This window comes from Aythya marila (genome assembly GCF_965140915.1).
Source record: "Aythya marila genome assembly, chromosome: 1".
NCBI lineage: Eukaryota > Metazoa > Chordata > Aves > Anseriformes > Anatidae > Aythya > Aythya marila.
Window position 1 is genome coordinate 103,581,499 of NC_139042.1, and position 17,991 is coordinate 103,599,489.

The following is a 17,991-nucleotide window of genomic DNA, read 5'->3' on the forward strand; positions in this document are numbered from 1 at the left end:
TTAAGGCACTGTTCTGTTTCCTAGATGGTAACTGGCCTGGACTGTGTGTGGTCTATAACCACGCTGCCAAACAATGCAGAATTCCCTAATTTTTACACGGATGTATGATTTTTTCTCAATTCTTTCTTTGCACCGACCATCTATACAAACAGGGTCCTGTCAGGCTATAAAAACAGCAGATCTGACAGTGATTCATTCACATGTGGTGTTGGGTCTCTTGTCCGGCCTTTACAGAATCTATTGTGTCCTTCCTCTTGCACTGCCAGAGGAAAATCCCAGACCTACTGGAGTCAGCAGGATTTTTCCACTGATTTGAGTCAGAGCTGAGATGTCCTCCCTGGTCTGTGGGATGAAGGAGAGAGAGAAAAAGAAAACAACAATGTAAAACGCTCGACCTGAACCAACCTGGAAAAGGAAAGCATCCCCAAGGGAATTGCTGAGACAGAAAACAAAGTCCTTCTTGGGGTGTTCAGGTACCGCTTGCACGATGCTGTTTTCCACCCAGACAGCGTGCTTTGGGATGCTGTTGTGGTCAATGCCAGATCTGCCGTCGGTCTCATAAAAAAACAACGTGCATCCTAGAAGAGACAAACAGATATTAGTAAGCAGCACATTGAAATGCAACAGTCACCCTGCATCTATTCAGTGCTAAAACTTGGGACTGTAAACCATCCGTCAAACTGTCGCGGGGCTGAGCGAGGATTTGTCAGGGCCTGTTCGGGCTGTCAGCCCCGCAGCAGAGCGCACCGGCAGCGGCCCAGCTGGCCCCTCACACCGCCAGCCTCGTGGTGGATCCACCTGAACCCCAGAGGAGCCATTTTGTTTGCCCCACGACTGCTAAAACAGTGGCAGACGTGAGCAAGGAAGGTCACGGGCAGTCATATACAGCCCTGGATGAGAAATGTAGTTAAAAATCCCTCTAAGGGGGTTGTCCACCTCCTTGCTGTCCCGTGAGGAGACCGAAAGGGAGATGCAGGCTGCGAGCTGGCCCTGCTGAGCAGCCAGGCCCCCGGCAAGCCTCAGCGCCCTGCCTCAGCCTCCTGCAGCTGCTGCTTACTGCAGTCCCTCGAAGGCAAAACTCGGGCTGCTTAATTACTGTATGCAGATGAATAACTGGAAGAAAAATGGACTGGAATGAGCTGTGCTCACTGCAAGACTGACGTACACACACACACACAAAAAAAATAATCCTTATTGTAACATTTCAGCTCTGACTCACTGCGATACGGCCAAAAACAAAAACGCATTTTAGTCAAGGACAGCAAAGAACCTGCTGGTTTTACAAAACAATCTTTACAATTCCCTGGGAAAAAAAAATAAATAAAAATGAAAAGGTAGAGCAAATCTGCAACTATAGGGTCTCCTCTCCCTGCAGCCTCCCAGCCTAATCCACAATTGTTTAAAGCTGAAACTGGCACATTGTTTCTCTGCCACTGGAAGCAGCCCTCTTGGTGCTAAGTGATGCCCTGTTACCCAGCCTCTCACAAAACTATTTGCAGCCAAACAATAGCAGCTGGTGACTTCAAAGCTGCCTTTAAATACTAACATCATTAAGGCACAGCAATCCAAGGAGCAAACACTCAACTGGAGTCAAAGCACTTTAAAACAACATCGCCCCTCTGCTCATCCTTCCCCTTTCTCCTCCCAGATGTCCCTTTGTGTGCCTGCCCCTCACAGCAAGACCTTCCTGCCATGGGGCCAGCTCCCAGGAGAGCAGGGCTTCCCCTGCCTTCCAACCTCAGCTCCTCTTTTGTCTCCCCAATTTCTCCAACCACTGCACGAAGAGCTGGCCCATACCATGATCTCTGGGTTTAAACTAGCACCACAAATGCTCTGCGTGAAGGACAGGACTTCAACCAGGCTTTGTGGCCTGGGAAGCCGAGGAGGCGTCTTTGATACACGCGTGCCATAATGCAAGCATGTCAACAGCTACATAATAAAACACTCCTCTGAAAAAAACAGGACTGTTTCCTCATGCTTGCTACTAATTACACTGAAGCTGACGATGGCTTTTTTTAGGAGTTAGGCTACTGATTTCTTCCACCGCTGCAATACCCATCCCACAGGATACAATGTGGACACCCGTCTGAGTACACACGTGCTCGTTCATGTGCTCCGTACCTTTCAGGGAAACCCAGTAGTGCTTCCACTTCCTGCGCGTGGCCGACTCCACTTTCTTGTTCTTCTTGTGCACCAGGAAGTTTTTCACCGCAAGGGCGCCGGCTTTCCGCACCGTGCCCTGGGCAGCCGTCAGGAGGATGTCGGACTGCCCCGGGGAGCTGAGGGTGCCGCTGCTCTGCTCGTCGCTGAGGGCCGAGCCGGCCTCCTCCAGGTTCTCGCTGTTGGTGGTGCTCATCTCCAGCTCCCGTCGGAAGTTCTCGTACACCCCCTGGCGAAGCCCGTCGCCCGTCGAGCTGCTCCCGCTGTCGCTGCCGATGAAGGCCCGGCTGGCCGTGGGCGAGTAGCTGGAGTTGGTGGCATTGGAGCGCCTGGACAGGAGGTCGGTATCGGTGGCTGCCCCCTCGATGCCGCTGTCGGTGAACTCGCTCCCCTCGCCTGCGTTCACGTCCTGCGTGCAAGAGAGACACGGCATGAGGCGAAGAGCCACGTGCCTTGTGGAGGCACAAACAGAACCCGAAATTCACAGGTCACAACACACTTCGCCACACTGGAGGTGCCTCACAGCTTTCTCCTCACAACCAACACCTGGAAGAGAAGTTACGGTGGGCAGACCTTCGAGCACAGCCTAAGGAAGACCAAACACAGCGGCGCGATGGCAGGGAGCACCTCTTGGGCCTCGGCGTTTCGGAGCACACCACGCGGCGCCACTTGTTCACATCAGGCTAAGGCAGCAGCGCTAAAGGTTTACCAAAAGCAGGACAGATGGCAGCAGAAACTGGCGGCGTCGAGCAAAGCAGCAGTCAGCCCACGCGTTTTGAAGAGAAAACATTGACATTGGACGGTCACACCTACAGCTGAAGATACATTTTAGACATCCTAAGGCTGTCATTTCCAAATTATATAACTACAAAGGTACCTTTTTTTTTTTTCTCTCCTAATAAGTTAACGCATCTGCAAGTATTTCTGTTTCATTTCTACATCCCAAATCCTGACGATGAGCAATGACCCTGTTGTGATAGACCCTGCAAAAATGCCGCACCAGAAGGCAGCTCCTGGTCCCCCAGAGCTTGCAGTTGGAAGGCAGAAGGGACACAAACAGGATTGTCTTGAGCAACAAAGGAAGCGACACAACTGAATTTGGGTTTCGAAAGGCTGTGCACAGGTGGCTTAGCTTGCCCCATGTAACACGGCTATTGCCCAAAAGGGGACTTTAAGGGACCTTGTGGCGGTTCAGCAGCCAAGGGACAAGCAGCCCAGGCTGAGAGCAGTGGCCTAACTATTACCACCTCAGCACCCAATTTGTGGCAGCTTTTGAAGGAGGACGAATAAAGGCCAAGACCTGTACATGGAGACAAATATCCCATGGTTGATATTCGGGAGAAGAGGGACCCAGGGAAGAAAATGCAACGAAGTGGGAAACAGCCAAAACAGGAATTTCGGCCTCTACCACTCCTACAAAAGAGGCTAGTGCTCGATGTACAAGTTAAAAACAAAACAAAATGAAAAAAAAAATAGGGAGACTCTGCAAAGAGGTGGCAGATTGAGTTATTTAACTCGAGAGAAAACAAACTTATAGGTGTTGACTTGAGCAGAAGTCTTCGACGGATCCAAGAGCAGCTCTGCAGAAACCAAGAAATCCTCCACCAAACTCCGAAATCTTTCTCCCGTGGAGCAGGAGCTGGATGAGGAAACTCCAGGGGGAGGGGAGGGGTGTTTCTGAATTTGACTAACTTACACGGCATTAATTTGTAACGGATGGGCTAGTTCTTTATAAACACCACCTCTCCAGGGAGACCTGGAATCCAGCTGGAAGAATAACCACTTCCTTCCCCACTCAATGAGCACAGTTATCCCAGTCACCCTGGTTATTTAATGCAACACATGGTGATAGACAAGCTGTTCTGGACAGGCCAACGTTCCTCCCCTCCCACGGCAAGTGAATGAGTTGAGCAGGGCTTCCCGTAAGCGCAGTCAGCTGCCCGTACAGAGCAGTTTCCACAAACATTTTGTCCTGCTGTTCCAATACACTTGTTTTTTGGAAGCCAATTACCTTCCCATTCCTTGCAGCGCTGCAAACGAGGGCTATCTGGAGAGGGAAACGGGTGCTGCTCAGAAACCAGAGCTTACAAAACACTGCCGCGAGTGGATTTGTGCACCCCATCGCAAAAAGCCAGGTGGTGCAACTTCCGATGGCAGCACCCCGTGTGAGAGCCCGGAGCTGAGGAGCCAGGGCTGGCACAGGTGCTCCACACCCATACACCTCCAGCAATGCCCCCTCTGCCAGCACAGCCACATCAGTGTAACAACAGAGAGATGAAGAACTGATCCAGATGCCCCCTGCTTACCGGGATGGTTAGTCAGATAACGCGACTGCCTTTTGCATTTGGTTTCTGGAGCCTTGTTCCTCTGGTATTTTTTGAAAGGGAAAACGTGCGTCACTCATATAGCATAAACAAGCCTGCATGCTGCAGGGAACGGCACGTAACTGTGGCAACAAACATTATTTGAGGGTTTTGAGATTTTTATTTTAGGTAAATGACTTAATAAATATACAATCTGTCTCGGAATTATTGTATCCATGTGGTATAAAAAGTACAGAGCTGATTCCAAAATTTCATCCAATGTTAACTTTTAGGAAGCGTACCTCATGCTTTAACTAGCATTACTTGCTTTAAAGCCGTAACAAGGCACTAAAACAGACCAACACCACCAACGAAGAGGAGATGGGACTTGTAATACTGCTCACCAATGCATGTGCAAAACTTTGTTGATGCTCTTTAGCAGATACCGTTAATTTTTTCAATAACAGAGGTGTGCCCAGAGGTGTTTAAGCAGAGATCTGCAATGCAGGCTCTCAGGGTTCCTGGAGCCCAGCATGACACAGCCTTCTTGTGTAACCTTGATGAGACACGGCGTCAGTCGCCTCAGTTTCCCTGTCCGTACATGGAAACTACTGGCAGTAAGTGATGCAAGGGCATAACAGCCTGTTATTTGTACAAAAAACGTGAGGATGGAAAACTCAGAGTGAATGTTAGATATGCTCATAAGCTTAAATTTTAGCACATATTGCAAAAATCTTTATGATTGTTACCACAATGAAAGCAATATGTTGGATGTGTCGAAAGATATTTTCAGCCTAATGCTGCAGTCCTGCCCCAAATCTTCCTGTGCTTGCTGCGCTCCCCTTTCCTCTCTGCAATACCCTGTTATCAAAGATGTGTAGCCATCTGATTCAAGCCCTTCGGTGGGAGGAGGGTCTGGCTCCACAGAGGTCAGCAGAATGGTTCAAAACGTACAGGCTGCTAATATTGTTCGTGCTCATGAATGATGAAACGCAGCATTCACGGAGATTAGCACTTTAGGAAGCCTGCTGTATGAGATGATTGGTCTGCGGGTTAGTAGGGTTAAAAGCATTCATTACACAGGTCTTTGACTTCTGGGTTCCTGCTGTAATGTCAGCCAGTTCTCATCGGAGGCTATGAAAAGCTCTCAAGGAGCGGTTTGCATCTGCTGTGGCCGTCTCGCAGCGCTGTGATCTGCACACTGAAGGGCATTCAGTTAGGAGTTCAGCACAGAGTGCAGAGGTTCAGTGTTGTGCTGCTGCAGAAATGTGCTGAGGCTGACCGGGTAACACCCCCCAGACTGGCAACGAACCACAGCAGGTTTGACCAGCCCCTCACTGGGGGCACAGGATTATTCCCCCGAACTTTCCAGCGAGGATGCCAGCAGCACGGTGCCCTGCCCATGAGACTGACGTGGATGCAGACCCCAAGGTTTGGGGTTCAGCCGTCTGGACCTCCCGGCATGGCCACCGGGCTGCTGCCCAGATGCAAAGCGAGCGCTGTGTCACCTCCACGAGACCTATGTGAAAATTACTCACGCTTCCTGCTCAGCGACCCAAAGAGCCCACAGGCGATGTCCACATATCCTCCAAGGAAGACTTAGCACTGCGCCAGGTCCGTGATGGGATGTGCCACAGAGGCTTGTAACGAAAGAGGCATTTCACTCCTCGACAGGAGTGCCCAGGTCAAGCTCCTGGAGGCTGACAGTTAGCTAAGGCACAGCTCAGCCTTCATCGCTCACCTCCCTGGCTCCTGCCCAGGCTCTCCGCTGTGCTCCGGCAGGATGCAGACCGGCGTGCGCCAGGCACAGCACAGGAGCTGGGAGACAGCTGGAGATGGCAGAACGCACATTTCTCAAGCCTGGAGATTCGGACATTACACACAGAATATAACAAATCACCAGCAGTTTACCCTGGACTTCTAACTTCTATCATCAAGGGGCTCCGTTTCATTTCACTAAGTAAAAAAAAATTATATTATTCAACTCCATGTGAGATTCGGGACATTGGATCCGACATTTTGCACCTCAGCAGAGACCTTGTGTTTCGTATTTTCAGCCTGGCAAACAGCTGTTTCCACACAGAGGAATACTTTTGCCCAGAGAGACTATCACAGGAACCAAACACAAGGGTGGAACTAAAATCTGTGCTGCCCCGCGTAGCCTTCCCACTGCTGTTTACCTAGCTTTGGGCCGGGGAGGGCAAGAGGGCACAGCAAGGGGGAGGTGGAAATCATTAAATTGGTCACACAGAGTAGAAAACATGCAGCAGAGAAAAGAAAGTGTATTTCCTCCGAGACGGAGGGATCTGGGAAGTCGTGGGAACGGCAGCTCCTGGGCTTCTGCGAACAGAACAGGTCTCAGTCCGCGAGGACGGCAAACTGAATACACAGGGGCTTTGTCCTGCTGGCAGGAGGCTGCTCCACAGGAAGCGGGCAGAAAGTAGCATTAAGGCTGCAGGAGGGAACTAACCAGGATCTAGTGACCGTGCTGCCCTGTGCAGGTGCCTCAGCGGGGAGGCAGTGAGCAGTGGCACAGCATCCACTGGGATCCCGCAACCCCACAGCAGGTGAAGAGATGGAGCAGGGGTACCATTTCTCACAGACATGCTATCACACTGCATGTAATGGCCCAAACCTAGAAAAAGAGGTGCAGCAGACAGCAACCGAGGGAAAGAGGAGGAAAAGGTGGGTGCCCTACGCCAGGAGATGCCACACTGAATCACGAACCAGAGACAGGCTGAATGCTGTCGTTGTCACTAGCACGGCAGCGAGGTCCAGCAACAAGGCCAAAACAGCCCCGGCAGCATTCGAGCCAAATGAGGTGGAATTATCACAGCCCCATCAAACGCAGAGAGCAATTTAACTGATAAATCAGTTGGGTAAAATAACAGTGAAAATATTAGCAGTGCTTATATGTTTTTTTCTCGCACAGAGGGGCAGGTTCCAAGCATCTTTGTCCCCTCTTTGAGGACATTTGGTTGTGGCCTCAGCTGGGAAGAGAGCCCTGGGTGGGATAAGCCTTGCCCAGCTCTGGCTGATGACTGGACTCGTTCAGAGGGTGCTTCCAGTAGGAAGGCACTTAGTGAGCTTCCCACCAACAGCACTGTGACACAGACCATTAATATGGCTTTGTGAATCACTTTCTCCTGCTTAACTGGCAGCAGATTCACGGACACTTCAGGCACATTGGACTGATTTAGTGGGAAGACTCTTACAACATTAATATAAAGAGTTCCTGATGTGGATAATAATTCCTCCTAACTTACCCATTAGATTGAAAGTCCTGGGTAGTACAAGGCGACTGATTTTGTTGGAGAGGGCTCCCTCCAAGAGGACACAAACTGTCTGTTCCCCGTCCTGTTGAGCAACAGAGCACCGAGGTGCTGACATGCAGCAGCACCCTGGCATTGCACACAACCTGTCTGGCTGCTAGTTATGCAAGCACCACCGAGTGCACTGAAAATAGAAGGGGTAATCAGCCTGCTGGTTTGCATGCTTTTATGTGCCTGCTGTCTCTTTAAAGCTCCTGTAGAGACGAAGATTGTCCTGATACTGCTTCTCCTTTCTTTTCAGTGCTATCTCTACCATCATTTGTTGGTTAAGGTGTTCAGTTAAGGTACAATTTGTTGCAAATCAAAACGAATTTCTTTCCCCAGACTTACTTGAACACCTGGTAATAAATACACTAGCAGGCTTATCTGTCTCGAAAAGAGTCAAAACATTACATGAAGCAGAGAGAAATCATAAATTTAATTGAAAGCTGAGAGGGAGAAATGGTTTGAAAGCTGCCATGGAGAAACACAGAAGTGACTCCAAGGCTTGCTCTGTCTGGAGGAACACCGCTCTGCAGGCTGCTACAAACTCACGGTACCGTGTCCACTAATTCCCTGTACATCTGATGGATTGTGATAACTGCTAATGCAGTAATGAACAAAAGAGAAAGTCTTTCTTGGAAAGACAGACATGGCACCCAGCAGACACTCAAATACAGGAAGGGGGTGTGCATCCAATCCATCAAGCATCTGTCAACCCCATTTCCTCTGCAGGCAGCTCTGCCTGATATATGGCCATCACCTCAGCATTACACGTGGCTCCTTGTCTCCATGTTAAGCTATTGCATTAGCTTGGTGCCTCCAACATGGGGGTTGGGAACATTTTTGGTTCACTGACCTCCTAGGCTGACATGGCACAACTTCACCGCTCTCTCTGAGGTACTCTGCAGGGCTCTTCACCGACTCAGGACAACGCCGTGGCATCACCCTGCAACCTGTCCATCACTGGAGGGGGAGTTTGACATCTCTAAAAGCTAAAGTGCTGGGGACAGGGAACGGGGAGGATGTTTTCATTTTGCTTTTGAATAACATGAGAGAAATCCAAGCCTGTGAGATAATGCGCAGTTAAGGGACGGCCGCCCCCTTAGCAGGAAACGGCACGAAGCACTGCCACGGGACCTGAGCAAAACAGCTTTTGCCTGGCTTTAGCACTGCCTGTTATAAAGCAGTTAATACCATGAATGAGAATCCAGCCATAACACAGCAAAGCCTCTTGCAGTGTGGTCCCTGCACGCAAAACCTTGCAGCGCAGCTCCTGACACCTGCGCGGCTTCGGGGTGGAAGCCCGCTTTCCATCACCCCGCAGTGGGAGGAAGCCTCACGGCTTTTGAGCATCACGGTGCTTAATCCCTCTGTTCCCAAACGCTGTGCTGAGGACCCCCCAAAACTTACCTTGCTTTCATCCCAGTGGACCACCCAGATGAAGAAAGTTTCTGGAGGAACTGCGCTAACCGTAAACTAATGCAAGCAGCCTAAAAGTGCTCGAGTGAAATAAATGGCCACATGCCTAGCCAAAATCCTCGAAGTAAAATACGGGGTTAGGTTACTTTGTGTTCACTCGGTGCCAAGGAGAGGCAATTCTTCCTGCGAAATGCAGCAGAGGGGGGAGAAGTGGGAAGGAGGGAGAGCTGCTAGAACAGCAACTCGAAATCAAAGCCTGTCATCCAGGAGGTGTTCACCTGAACAGCCACGTAGCTGAGGGGAGCAGGGAAATGCCTGCCGCCTGGGATGGCGACCAGTCCCAGGATCACACGCTGGAGCACTCTGAAAAGAGAGGTTTCAGTGGAGCACTTCACTGGAAAGGATCGCTGCTGCAAATTGCATCCATCTAAGTAAGCACAGCCCAGCAAGCAGGCAGCTGGGGCAACCTGTCTGTGATTTTCGAGTGGAAAGTACTCGAAACTAAAAACATGCAGCACATACAGTTTTGCAGAGAGTACAATTACAGCCAGGGCTACAAGCACTTCAAATGTTTAAATGACAAATTCCCACTGTTTAAAAAAAAAAAGACGACTGAATGGAGCTGGATCAGATATCAGGACTGCTAATTTGCTTTCCACTGGCTCCAGACCAAGAGCCGAGAAAGAAAAACAAATTAAGATCTTCGAAAGAGTATCAAAATATTTGCCAACAGAGACCGTAGCACTCCTTTTCACATGCTCCTTTCCTTGACAGTACCGGGGCAGGGTTGCGTGCTCCGAGGGAGTGCCTGTTGCTGGCTTTAAAATCTCCTGAGCAGGCAATACCTGCTCGAACGTCACCCAGCTGGGAACGGCAGGGCAGCCCTGAAGCCTTCTGTTCACGCTTTCCAGCTCAAGCTGGAGGCGTTTCCAGTTAGCCAGGCTGCAAAGGGCCCATGTGGTGGAGCCAAATGGCTCTGGTTGTTTGGAGGCACTGAGAACTCCAGCACGGGCTGCTGCGTGCCCCACACACGGGGTTGCTGCCTGTTTGCCAGGGGGCTCAGCACAGTTACTGGCTGACCAGTGCTCTCCGGTGGGATTCAGCCCCTAAATCACCTGAGCCTGACCGTCTGACTCCAGGACCTCTGGCTTTTGGGGATTTGGAGGGGAGTTCAGGCTGTATCTGAGACCTCACCGCCACAACCTCAGGCTGGAAAGAACCACGGGACTGCGCAAACAGCGGCTGGAGACAGCAGGACGCAGGCTGCAACAGAGAAACAGCAACATCTTACTTTTAGGCACCTATTAAACGGCGTGCTGTTAATTATAATTTACTGATACATGACTTTGCCGCAGTCGGACTGGCTGCCTTTGGCTCCATCTGGAGCCAAATGACTACGATTAAATTATTTGGGTCAATCTGATTAAGAATCATATTTACATTGAAAATGGCTGTCTTCTCCCAACTCCAGACTGAAACGGACGGAATTGCTTTCATTGGAGCAGAGCTGCTGGAGATACTCTGTTTGGGAAAGCCACGACCAAGGGGGGCTGTAACAGGAGGCCGTAAGGTCACTGGTGTTATGTAGAGAGCGAACAGGATGCGGGGGGAGCCAAAAGCAGAAAATGATTTCAGAAGAAGAGAAGTCATGGGGGACAGGTCAATCTGACAGCCTTGGATGCGGTCCTCACTCAGGAAGCCTCCAATTGCTAATTTTCTGGGATCAGGAAGAATGCCCTCAAGGAAAGTTCACTCTGCACTCTCCCGGTTTCTTTCTTTCCTATTCCGAGCACTTGGTGTTGGGGAGCAAGATACAGGGCTGGACAGAGCGTGACCCAGTGGGGTCCTTTTACATTTCGAGGCTACACCCTCCGTGCCACAAAACCATTTGTGAAGACACAACTTACACCGAAAAGTATCAGCTCTCTGGAGTTTGGCCATCCTGCAGAACACAATGAAACGCTATAACCTGTCATAAAACTCCCTGAGATGGTAAAAAAAAAAAAAAAAAAATCAACTGGAAAGATACCCTGAATTATTTTTAGATTGGTTTCTGTCTACATCCTGATCTAATTCCCACACAAGCCTTGTTTTCATCCCCTGCATATTCTGCAAAACTTTTTATACATTTTTTTTTTTTAAGGCATGATAGCCCAAGTTCCTCCAGGTTACCTCCAGAGGCCTAAAAATAGTAACAAAAATGAAAATCTTTAAAAGGGAGGGGATTTAGTGCACCAAAGAGATAATCGGGCTGGCACTGAAAAGCTCGCGGTTTCCAAGTCAGAAGGGAAGTTTGCTCCCTCTCCCCCTGTCCAGCTCACAACAAAGGCTGGCCTGAAGACATTGTGAAGAACATTTGCTTTCCCTGCAGAGCTGAAGAACGTCTTTCTGGTCCTTCTCAGGAGTTACGTGAAAAACCTGGACTGCACCATGGTTACTGCTAACGCTGCAGCTGAGCTCTGCACAGGAGACGCCAAGCTGGGCTCTAAAGCTCGGTGAGGACCACGGCCAGCCTTCTTGGGCATAAAGCAGTCCAGCAAGCAGAAATGCTTTGGCCACCAGGTCTGTTTGGATTTTAGTGCACACAAAAGACACAACGTGCTCGTAAAACACCACCACTCCCCCCAGGAAAGACCTGTAGCTTCAGACCTACTAAGGTCTGCTCCCAACGGGTCAACTGCAAAGCAAACACCAGTGCTGAAAGCCCAAGGAGGTCTCAGGCTTTGGTGGCAACTGCCACCAGGAGATGCCTTCACCGGGCTGTACTCCCAGCAGAGTCTGAAATGTTGAAGGAAGCTCATGCTCTGTGCAAGGCTGGATACCCCCGTTCAATGGTCAAGAGGAAAGAGCAGCCAGAAATTGTCCACAGAGGGGAACGTGGAATAAGGAGGTGGCACGATGGGCTTGGAAGTGGCACAAAACCTTATCTCAAGGCTTCCCTTCCCCTAAATTCCCCCAACAAGACTTTAATTAGGGCTCTTAACAGGAGGGGAGCACGAAGTTACGTTTCTCTTGGAACACCCTCCAGAAGGAGGAGGGCGTCTCCAGCAGGCAGATGTTCAGCAGGACACAGCAGAGCCACGTCACAAAAAATCTGGATCCCGACGAGCAGACTTTAGGATCCCGGGGATCTCACAGCCCACAGCCAGAACAAGCTGTATCCAACAGGACTTTGCCTCCCTTCAAGCAAAAATGGGTGAAAATGTCAGCCAATTAAGCTCTTTCCACCTACATCCCATCGGCTCCAAAAGCCGAGCAGGATCCCAGCAGAGCTCTCCGGGAAGCCTCGCTTTGGCAGATCCAAACCCTGAATGTTAAAATGTTACGAAAAGCAGAACTGCGTGGGTGCCCCAGAGCCACCCGGTGAATATTAATTGCTCGCGCACGCTGCATCTAATCGCCTCTCCAGCATTAAAAGGCTTTCCTTCTCAATTAGTGGAAAGTGACTCCCACAGCTCAATTTAAGGTTTAAATTTGGAAGGAAGAAATTGTCTTTTTTCTTTTTCTTCCTTTAATGTAAACCATGTACTTGTAAAGAACCGATGGATAAGGCATTATACCAAAATCCATACGGCTCTGATCACAGCACCTCCTTTCTGTGATGCAGTCGCGGGGTTGCCTTCCAGCAGCACTGGCCAGCAAAGCTGAGAAGCTACTGGTACCTGTCACACAACATTTAGCTGTCACAGAAAATACGGTGATGTACATACAGCTGAACGGGCAGGTGACATCGGATGGATCCAGGAATCAAACATCGCTGTGGTATCAGACTCACCCTGTGCTCGGCGTCTTCTGCTCTCGTTGGCACCTCCCAAAATGTACCTACAAGCGGCCACCACAACCTGCTAGCACTCCTAGCACCAGGGCAGGTTAGACTGAAAAGTCATGCAATTATCCCACTTTCCAAAAACTGGGAAAAAAAAAAAAAAAAACAACCCACTGGCAATTACAAACCTGAATTCTTGTGAGGTTGGGCAACAGTGCCCAGGCCATAAACCTGGCTAGGAGGCTCAATTAAGTGACTCTGAAGAAGGGAGTGACCGCTGCACTTTGAAATACCACAGGAGCAATGACAGGTCACTGGCCTGGAGGCCAAGACAGAGAGCTGACTGTCCACACCACAGCGCATTTGGCCCCGGGTCACCTTTGTGCAGTGTCCTTCTGGCCCTAAAAACATACCTAGTATTTTGTGGGGTGGAGGGAGGCAGGTCAAAATGCTGGAAATAACAGGAAGGTTTTGCCTCAGTCCACTAAATTGTTTTTAAAGCACAAAATGGTTTACAGCAGGGAGGGCTGGGGCAATGCTGGAAGGGGGCATCAAAAGCGTGAAGCCCATTGAGGAAGCGTTGGAAGCCCGGGCAGGGCAGAGAGAAACCCAATTCCCCGCGCTGTGCCCAAATACCCGCTGGCACAGCCAGGCCATCAGAGCTGTGCCTCAGCTTCCCACCTGCAGGCCAGGGGAGCCGTCGCCCTCTCAACACCAGCGGTGTCACGAAAAGCTGAGTGGATGTTTTCCGAGTGGGGACCTGGCACAAGGACAGGTTGCTGGTTGCCCTCCTCTCACCCTACCCAAAGCCACCACAATCAGGTTCACCGAGGAACTCGTCCTTTGATTTTGCGTGCAAATCTGCACTTCCTTTTCCCTCTGTTTATCAAGCCCTTAATGACAGTCATTTCCCTGCGCTCGCTAAAGGTAGGTTTGGGCTAGCACGACTTCACTGCTGACAAGCATCTTATACTTACTCTGCGCTGCTAGGATTAAAGACTTGGAAGGAATTTTCACCTTTCCAAAGCTTTAATTTTGTTGATTTTATTTGTGGTAATGACCACTGCCGAGACTCCTCACAGCCACCGTCTCCGGGCTGAGGAGCTGCACCTAGAGAAACCAGCCTGCAGTGATTTCCCTGGGCACAGCCGAGGCCTCACAAAACAGCATGCAAATCCCAGACTTTCACTGAGCACCTCAGAGGAAGCTTCTTAATGGCAGGAAAGCCACCAAGAAGGAAAATAAATGTTTCACTACACAAAGCGACACTACTCTCTTTTTCCTCAAACACACTTGAAAGAAGGCTGGAGGCAGCAGTTGCACCCAGCAATCTTCATGAAAGCTGTGACGTGACGTTCAGGGCTTCCAAACAACGTCTTCCTTTTGTTGTTGTTCTCCTCCTGCTTTTTATCCTGCGCTGCCTTGATGGAGCACCAAAGGGCCCCTGCACTCACGCTGGAAAAAACACCTCCAAAAAAAATAAAAGAGCTGATTTGGAAGTACAAAGCTGCTGTCGTGGGACGCTGCAGCATCTGTTTTGGCATGTCATTTTTATATTTAGCAGCAGCCAAACACTCAAAAAGAGCGCAGTATTCCCGCAAAGCGGCTGCTCCATGTGACTTGTCCAGGTGGACGGGGGTCGCAGCCTTTTTTCCCAACCCCTCTGGGAGCAGTCTGCCCCTTGGGGTGAGCAGAACTGCTGTGTGCAGCAGCAGGCAGCGCTGTGAGACTCGACCAGGCTGAACACAGCCAAGGAAAGCAGGGCAAAACATGAGACAGCCCCCACGGCAGCCGCCAGAGTAAAGGTCACAGGGATGCTCTCCCTGCCTAGGAGAAGCAGCATCTTCTCCACACACACCCCCTCATTTTTCAGTCTACAGCGGGTGAGCACAGCAGCTTGCAGGACTGGCAGCCTCCTCCAAGGGGAGAGCAATGTTTCTGGGTGATGCTTTGCACAGCTGAGAAGGCCGGGTAATGAGAAGAGTGAAATTTCAGCTCAGTGAGTGCTTATGGTGGAAGGGGGGGGGAGACATTCACAGGTTTCTCCTTTGCTTCCAGCCCTGAGAGCTGAGGAGTGCGTGCGTGTGTGCATGCATGAAGGAGGGGAGACAGGGTAGGGAGGGCACAGAGAGGAGAAACGACGTGTGTGAGCTCCACGAGCAGTGTGATCTGAAAAAAAAGCTACTCTGAAAAAAAAAAAAGGCACCGTCAGCGCTGTAAAACACAGAGGAAAATCTTTAGTGGCAAATGCAGATTTAGCTTCTCCTAAGTCTGCACAGAGTGCAAAAGGCCCCAGTGCAGAGCTGCAGAGAAGGAAGGGAGCGCTGGCGTGATCGAGCCACCTCCTGAAACCAGCTCAGCTCCTGCCTGGACACAGTCCCCTCTGTCTGTTGCCCCTTCCTGGAAAGGGGGTGTTGGATGAAAGCAGAGCCTGGAAAAGGAACAGCCTAGCAAACACCGCACGCTTCCACTTCACGGAGAACAGAGGAGCCTTACCTGAGTAGTTTTCGCCCTCCTGCCCTGCATGCTGTTGCTGTGGCTGAGCTGCGGGTTGGTGGCCCCTTCGGACAGGCAGTGGGACTTCCTGCAGGGCAGCGTGTTGTAGTTGCTGTAGGAGGGCGCATCTTCGGCGGCGCCCGACGCTGCCTTATGGCCACCAACACCCGGGATGTCGGACACCAAATTCCGGCAGTAGCCTCCGAAGGCGTTGCGGGGGCCTCCGTTGACGGCGGCGCTGGGGGTTTTGGGGGAGTACAGCTCGCTCATGGAGTTGGCACGCTGGCAGGCCACCAGCTGCTGGGGGCCGCCGCCGGCCTCCGTCCCCCGGGCCGCCTCGGCGTCCTTCTCCTCGGCCAGGCCCAGGATCTCCTCGTTGCTGGTCAGGTGCTCCTGGCTGAGGTCCGAGAGCGAGAACTCCAGGCTGTCCTCGCGCCAGATGTCGGCCGATTTGGAGCGCTTCTTCTTGAAGCTGGCCGTCTCCATGAAGCCCGTCCCGTTGGGCGCGTAGCGGTGCGGCCTGCCGTCGCCCTCGGCCAGGAAGGGCGGCTCGTCCCCGTAGAGCCGGCTCTCCTCCGAGCCGGGCATGCTGTGGACGGAGGCGGCGGTGAGGACGGTGCTGCTGTCCACGCTGGGCGTCACGGAGGAGTCGGTGTGGTAGGAGACGGGCCGCAGGCCCATGTCCACGCGGTCCACCCAGATGGGGCTGCCGAAGTCCTCGAGGGCGGCCTCCTGGGCGAAGGGCTCCAGGCCGTTCTCCGCCAGCGACTGGGGGATGCTGGGGGTGCTGCTGGAGCGGGTGCTCACTTCCGAGTTCCTGTGGATGATTTTCCCAGAGGACGCGTGCCGGGTCCGCCGAGAGGCTTTGTTGGAGAGGCGGAGCGAGCGCGAGGTGTGCTTGCGGCCCAGGCTGGCGTGCTTGTCTCCGTAGAAGGCGTGCTCTACGCTCTGGCTTTCCGCGTTTCCCATGGCTTCACAGTCTGCAAGGGAAGAGAAAGAGCGGGGCCGTTACAGTAGGCAAGGCCTGCTTCAACACTGCTAGCTAATTCAACAGAAGTCATTCAGGGGGCTAGCAACCATAGCAGCAAACTTAGAGATACAAATCGGACAAATCAGTACTTAGCGAAAAGGCAGACCATCGCTACGCTGGGGTGAACAAGGACTGTACTAAAGGGAAAGACTAAACCTTGAAGATTGGTGTGAACTCGAGCTGGTTTATCAGAAAGTACGCTTCCAAACCCAGCTTGGCACACGCTCACTTGGTTATTGATATCAGCTAACCCTCCGCAATTCTAGCCAGCGCTACAAATTCAAAAAATCACCGTGCAGATAAACAATTGTGGTCATCTGTAGGTAACGAGATGCCAAAACGTAGATGGCTCTATGCCTTTATCTGAGATTTCACTTTTTTATTTTGCTAGGAACCACAAGCTGAAGCACCAAATAGCAAAGTACAAACTCAACTATTCGGTAGCAAGGTAATAACAGGTTTGATTTCTGGAACAAAAAACAGTGCAACGTTAATCAGGTACAGAGAGCCCCACACAAGAAAGCTGTATTATGAAAAATACATTAGCATGAGTGACTCAGACTATACAAAAATAACCTTTCCTTCCTACTCACTCCGAAGCAGATAGCTCGATCTAAGCGCTTTGATCTTGTGGAGAGAAAACAGAGCTGGAACATGGGGATTGGGTTTCTGTCCCCATCTCCTTAACCAGCCTCCTGCAGTATTAAGCTGTGCTTGTCCCCCTGCGAAACGGGTTTCCCACCTAGCAGCTGGCAGTCAGGATCTGGATTCAACCTTGGAAAACTCTTTGAGATCTGTGATCTCACTCAACAAATGTCAGAAATATTTTTTTGAGTAGTATTGACTCCTTCTGGACGAAGAGCAAGGAGAAGAGTAAGAAAGGTAAATGTTAAAGTACGTGGCTGTTCAAAATTAAACAGGAGAGATCCTGAATTACACACAAGCCAATTACATCTAGATAAATAGTCCATTAATCTTTAAGAGAAAATCTAGGAGAAAGCTCCCTCATTTTGAAATATTTCTATTAGTCTTGGTCGAAAAGAGAACGCCTTCCTGGCAGGAATCTGGAGTCTTCAGTTTCTTGGGGCAGCTTCTTCTCCGTTCACAGGATGCGCCAGTGGGTATTGAGCCAGATGCTCAGAGGATGAGCGTGGTGCTGTATCCTGCCTCACCACCTAAATACACGGGATCACTACTGCACAGAACTGAATGAGCCCTACAGAAGTTACACAGAAAGCGATGAATCGACCGCGGTACACGTAGGCACAGCAGTTGTGCCGTAGGCTGCTCTGGACGCATATGGTGGAAGTGAACTTGTGCAGCAACATTTCTGAAAGCAGGCAGAGGACAGCAGCACTCAGCTCTGCTGCCCAGCTAAGTGGGTCGCGTCTGAGGCCAGAAAGCTGCTCGACGCTAGAGCAACAGGCACCTCCAGCAGTATCTGGACACTGCTGTATCTAAAGTAAACACACTCACGTGCCAAGTAAACTATACCCTGTGTCT

General features: G+C 50.9%; 1 protein-coding gene across 9 annotated transcripts in view; it reads right to left on the minus strand.

The window, feature by feature from the left end:
• Window positions 1-17,991, minus strand: part of TIAM1 (TIAM Rac1 associated GEF 1) — a 155,183-nt gene that overhangs the window by 63,719 nt on the left and 73,473 nt on the right. For all 9 annotated transcript variants that reach the window (XM_082770453.1, XM_082770452.1, XM_082770451.1 and 6 more), the window contains 3 exons: window positions 15,459-16,438; window positions 2,122-2,569; window positions 406-578 (listed from right to left, as the gene is read on the minus strand). In XM_082770453.1, coding sequence (XP_082626579.1) covers window positions 406-578; window positions 2,122-2,569; window positions 15,459-16,427 — 1,590 coding nt within the window. In that variant the 5' untranslated portion in view covers window positions 16,428-16,438. The remainder of the gene's footprint in view (window positions 1-405; window positions 579-2,121; window positions 2,570-15,458; window positions 16,439-17,991) is intronic.